This window comes from Antrostomus carolinensis, unplaced genomic scaffold (assembly GCF_000700745.2).
Source record: "Antrostomus carolinensis isolate BGI_N321 unplaced genomic scaffold, ASM70074v2 scaffold6908, whole genome shotgun sequence".
Classification (NCBI taxonomy): domain Eukaryota; kingdom Metazoa; phylum Chordata; class Aves; order Caprimulgiformes; family Caprimulgidae; genus Antrostomus; species Antrostomus carolinensis.
Window position 1 is genome coordinate 41,722 of NW_010333477.1, and position 6,059 is coordinate 47,780.

At 37.1% G+C, this 6,059-nt stretch overlaps 1 protein-coding gene across 1 annotated transcript in view; it reads right to left on the bottom strand.

Annotated features, from left to right (window-relative positions):
* Window positions 1–1,159: 1,159 nt before the first annotated feature.
* LOC104529517 (mannose-binding protein-like) overlaps window positions 1,160–6,059 on the bottom strand; it is a 5,937-nt gene continuing 1,037 nt past the window's right edge. Inside the window, 5 exon segments of the mRNA XM_010173854.2 lie at window positions 1,160–1,506; window positions 1,509–1,538; window positions 3,145–3,234; window positions 3,401–3,499; window positions 4,758–4,926. Coding sequence (XP_010172156.2) covers window positions 1,160–1,506; window positions 1,509–1,538; window positions 3,145–3,234; window positions 3,401–3,499; window positions 4,758–4,926 — 735 coding nt within the window.

A 6,059-nucleotide genomic window follows, 5' to 3' on the forward strand; every position in this document is an offset into this window, starting at 1 on the left:
AAGAAATTTCATTACTTACAAAGGTAGACATGGAATTAGGCAATGAAAATAACAACTATAAAGCAGATGAGCTGGTCACCAAATGATCCTCTGTACAGATACATTCCTATGTTCCCATCGGTCCATGTAACTTGCCAGTGTAGGCGCAGTCCTTCTCTCCATAGAGGTACTTAGCTTACATGTCTTAAACTAAGCAGAAGAGGAATTTAACATCTTCTATTCTTGCATGGTCAAAAACTTCTCTTACTTTAAGGACTTATTCATGTAAACAAGGCCTTTTGCTGATTTTCTGCATAAGGTAAATTCCACTTGGAGTACATTTCAGTAGTAGGCTCTTGTGTTTAAGACAAAAATTTTGTGCTTTCTACTGCATTTAAACCTTGATCTATATCTCCTGTACTTTGAATGACGTCTATAGATTTAAAAAAAAAATAATCTTGTTCTACTGCACACAAAGCAACCTGGCTGTTTGTTTTAGTGGTTTATTAATCTTTGTAGTTACAGCACATTTAATTTTCCTATCACATGGGAAAAAAAACCCAAAAAAACAAACCCAACACAAAAATAGCTGAAACTTCAAAAAAGAAATAATTTGCATGTCAGTAATCACTTGTGTGCAATGGGCTTCTGTACCTAGAAGACAAATAACAGTCTAGGCTCTAAGTGATCATTATCAGTCAATTTTAGAACTATAGTGAAAGCATACTGGGAACAAAGTCATCACTAAATACCGAAATGACATAGGACTCTATGCACTGTCCATTATTTACATGGTAAAAGACCTTATCAGAAGCAACAGTAATCTCCCCAAGTTCACAGGTCAGCTCAAAGACAGAATATATAATTTTTTTTCATTAGTTTCAAGATTATTAAAAAATGTTTTCCTCATGCTGCATTTATGAGGAACTCAAAGGAAGGTATAACAATCAGCCTGCTGAGCATGCCATAACTTATTAGCCTTACTACTGCTATGACAAACAGAATCCATAATGATTGAAAAAATTAAATCTGTATTTTATTAGGAGATTAAAAACTGAATGTCAAAGAGAAAACAATTACAAATATACTGTTTCTGGTTACATCAGGCCATCTTTATGGGAACAAACTTCTACATCAACCACATAATTGAAAACAAAAACTTTTGGTTTTCTTACATTCATCAGCTCAAGAATTCACAAATAATTAAGGCATGTGAATCTGAACAATTAATGTAATTCCATTTTCAAGAGTCTTGTGTTACTGGACAGTCTTCATTTTTTAGATTATCTGGTTCTCCAACATTCCAGTTTGTGTGAGTTACAACCCCTCCATTCAGATGCATGAACCTGCCTTCAGTCTGTTCATCAGATATCCCCGTATAAGCCTGCTTTGAAGGTCTTATTAAGTCTTTTAAAGTTGTACTCTTAGCCTCATTCCTAGGAGAGGCAAGTGCACTTCCAGCTTTTGTACAAAGGGAATTTCCATTATCAAAAGTATCTTCTTTTATATTTGGGACAAATATTTTGAACCAATACTGTTGATGTTCTTTAAAATGAAAGCTAGGGAAAAAAGTGAACATAATTGTATTATACCAAAAATTAATCATGCTATTGTTATTTATCTGTATCACAACTGTACTTCAGAAGTAGCTAATATCAGCTATAAACAGACTACTGTTGTAGTAGGTAGAATCCAATAGAAGTCAAACAAAACAGACATCTGGAAATATCAAATCTGCATATCAAGAAAACTGGAATTTCACAAGAAACTGGATCACAAGTCTTGTTCTAATGTTTTTAATTTCCAGTTCACATAGTATTATAGCTCTTGAATTAGGATCTGAAGGAATTCACACTCAAATTACAAGCATGACAAAATAGCTTGCCAGGTTTCAATGCAAAAATCACAGATCAATTAAAACCATGCAAAGGAACTGATCTGCAATTAGGAGATCATCAGCTTTATTACAGAAAACAAAGCTAAGGGACTGTAACAAAATTCAGGGTTTAAAGCAACAGAGCAGAAAGAAGAGACATAGAGATAGCTTTAGTGAGCCTGGGAAACTATTTCTCCAGAAAATATAAATTATCTTAGGAGAAGTAGGAATATACAGCTCCCATGCTTGACAGGCTTTCATGAAAAGCCAATAGAAAGTGAAGCTCTTTTTCATTTAGCAGATAAAACTGCTAGCAACAATTCTTTTGAAACACAGTTACTGTCTTTAATGGGCAAATTCTTTTATCTTATTGTCTTTAATAGGTTTCTAGGATCTGTGTGAAGTGAGTCTACCACCTTATAACAATGATAGACTAGGGCATATGTATAGTTAAATTTCCCCTGATGTTGTGGGAACGGCACCAGCACAATGCTCTTGTCCTATGCTTCTGTGCCAGGTAAAACCTCCACAATGGTTGCAGACACCCTTTTCTAGGGTGTTGATACATGGGCACAGCAGGACAAAAGGGAGATGGTTGAAGATATTACTGCTACCAGCTGTTCAGCCTCTCCATGTTCTTAAATTTCTTGCCAACTTTCAGGCTTTACACACAACTACGGCTTCAGAGTTGCGCTTTCTCCAGGGAAGACACCCTTTTGTAAGGATGGCCAGTGGATGGCGTGGAGCTATATGGCTTTATTCTGCTAACGCTCACGATGTGGTAAATTGCAGCCTGTGTTATTTCCTCCCAAGTTAATTTAAGAACAATGATGGACCTTGTGCATTTCCTAATGTGGCATTTGTACCAGGGTTAGTAGTGCACCGATGAAACAGTCTTTGAAAGTTTTCACAGAGTATCTCTTGAGAAATTACTTGCAGCCAGGCCTAGACAGACAGCATCTCAATTCATGTCTACTCATAGAAAATTATCTACACCTAAGGCAATAAGAGAAATGTAATGCCATGCTTAAAGCACAAGCACACAGAGAACAGTTCATGTAACAATGCCCCGGCCCTGTATGTTGGTAAGGTGATCCTAAGTTTGGCTGGTCAGTTCAGGAAGGACATATTCAGTGAGAGAGCATTTAATTAATAACCATCTCCCATGAGCAACACAAGAAAAACTTGTAGCATTTGTTTCAACCTACTCTTTTCAGGCCTTTCTCCAGCACAAGCATGTCACCATTTGACCAGGCCAAAAAGAAAACCGATCAATGATTGGACCTTACCTTTTTTGTATCTATTCAGTTCAGTCTCCAAAAATTGTACTTTTTCTTCCAAAGCAGTTGCTTGTCTCTGCAGGTTATCAGTTGCTACAACTAGCAGTTAAGGATGTTATTTAGTAATTTATATGAAAATGAGTACACAACAGATGTCTCTCAGATGCTTAGCTCTTCTGTAATATGACACCATGTGAGAGAGCTATTTGGTTTCCAGAGCAGAAACCACAGGCCACATTGCAGATTTGAGAAATTTATTTCTTACTTCCACGTTCTCCTTTTTCTCCTTTTGGTCCAAAATCTCCTTTTATTCCTAGAGGTCCCACTGTTCCAGGGAAACCCTGTAAACCTCTTAATCCATCTCCTAGAGTTTGATTAAAAATAAAATAGTTTAAATGTTTTCTAAGTTTTTCTCATACTATATGTTCTTACTGCTTAGAGGGAGTACCAAACACGGACAACTTTTTTTATTTTATTTTTTTTTCCCCAGAAAAATAAAAACTTCTCAGAAAAATTGAATTGCTCCTGTGGAAAGCTTAATTTGCTAGGAAATGCATTACTTTGATGAAAATTCTTTACTACACCCACTTATGACACTGAAAATCCAATGAAATTAATAGTCTCATGTTATTGCAGAGGTACCCATGCTCTAAAACCAGAAAACCAATATACTCCAGCTATAATCTAATCATACATCACAGTATATGATCTAGAAAATGAGCTAAATCATAAGATTAAAGGTACCTCTGAAGCAGTTTGTTGAAATAGATAGTGTTGGCTTTACTTATTTCAACCATGAAATTGCAGAGGGCATACTGAGGGTATGTGGACCAGAAAATGTCTATACGGAATATCAATATATGCCACTGAAGTTTTATGTCACAGCTCATAACAAGTCATATTGATAATGATAGGATTTTGCTTGGAGGTTGAAAAGCAATTATTTAATTCTAAGATGTGTTGCACACACGTGATAACACAGACAGGATATGGTAAGAAAGTTCATTATTCCATATGTACTTATTAAGTGTTTGGACAGAAAGTATGATTTGGCACCTTGGGAGAGCAGGTGCCTTGGTTCTACCACATGACAGGAAGCACTTGCTCTCTATTTGCTCTTTGCAGCACTGCATGAAAAAAGTTACCTAACTGACAAATCATATCTTGGGGGAATTCTGTTGTTGGGACTTAATGAGTATGAAGCAATCAAGTTATGACCATCAGATTAGTAGCCAATTCTAGCAAGCATGCTTTCTGGTTTTGAGAGCTGGCCTCTGGAAAGAAAAAGCATTAATCATTTAGTAGGGTATCACAGGAAATTCTAAGTGATTAAGAGTACAAATGGTACAATCAGATTAAAGTCTCATTACATGTCTGTTTTATGGACTGCTGTGAAAATGTACAGGGGTTTTTTATTTATTAAAAGCCAGGTATCTAGAATAGCACTATAAATGCAGAAAGCATTTTCAGCTTCCTGAAATTGTGCAGAGACTACAAAAGGTTAATGGGGCAGAAGAAAAGGAGATGACAAAATGAAAGAATGAAGGAGGCATGAAACAAGACTAAAGAGATGAAAAAGATTGTCAAAAGTACAATACTGCTAAATGGTCACAGTTGTGTACCTGGTTCTTCCTTTTCACCTTTGGGACCATCTCTTCCATCTCTGCCTGGTAAGATATTGACTCCAGGAGCACTGTACTGAATTACTGGCCAGGAATAAATTTGCACCACAGTAATTGTCCTCGATTTCAATATGAGGGTCAAATCTGAGGCAATTATGTTCCACGTATTCTGTGTTTAACTGAAAAAACCCTAAATGAACTATCACAAACATGATCTGACAAACTTTTGTAGTAAATAAACCACATAAGTCAATTGACCTTATTTTCTCACAGTTCTACCGGTTAAAATGAAAAACAAGCCTAAGGAAGCACTATTTAGTTGACAGATTGGGGTAAGGAGAGAAAATCTAATCCAGCTTGAATTTTGCTAGTCACCTTAATTATTTCTCTTTATTTTAAGCTTCAGAAAAGATTACCCACACAGACCAGCTTCCCCTGTCATGTCATCTGATAAAGTGCAATATAAAGTATAATTGCTAGAATATTACTGTGATAAGATTATCCTTAGGATAAAAAGCAGAGTTTAAGAAGCACCACTTTTCTATGTACTTCGTTGTGCTTTGTCTATTATGCTCACATCAAAATCTAGGCTAATGGCATAAGGTATTTGGCTAACTAGTATAACAAAACTTGAATCCTTATCCAGCTTCATGGACTCAAGCCAGTTCATAACAGTCCTCTAAGGATTTACTTCTGCTGAATTTTCATACTATGTTAACTATCCATTAGCAGGGAAATTGATATTGCTGCTGTCTCCCATGAAGGCAACAAGACAAAGCTAAAAATAACAAGGAATAATAAAAGAAAGCTTGAAAAAAAAATGTTAAGCTCTCAGAGCTTATCAATGACCTGGATGTAGGGGTAGCATCCACCCTCAGCAAGTTTGCTGATGACACAAAGTTGGGAGGAGTGGCTGACACACCAGAAGGCTGTGCTGCCATTCAACAGGACCTGGACACACTGGAGAGTTGTGTAGTTCTGGGCTCCTCAGTTCAAGAGGGACAGGGATCTTCTGGAGAGAGTCCAGTGGAGGTCCACAAAGATGATGAGGGGTCTGAAACTTCTGCCTTACAAGGAGACGCTGAGAGAGCTGTGACTCTTCAGCCTGGAGAAGAGAAGACTGAGAGGGGATCTTATCAATGTGTATAAATATCTGAAATATGGGGGCCAATGGATGGGGCAGGGCTCTTTTTGGTGGTGGCTGGTGACAGGACAAGGGGCAATGGGCAAAAACTGGAACACCAGAAGTTCCAGACAAACTTGAGGAAAAACTTCTTTACTGTGAGGGTGTCAGAGCACTGG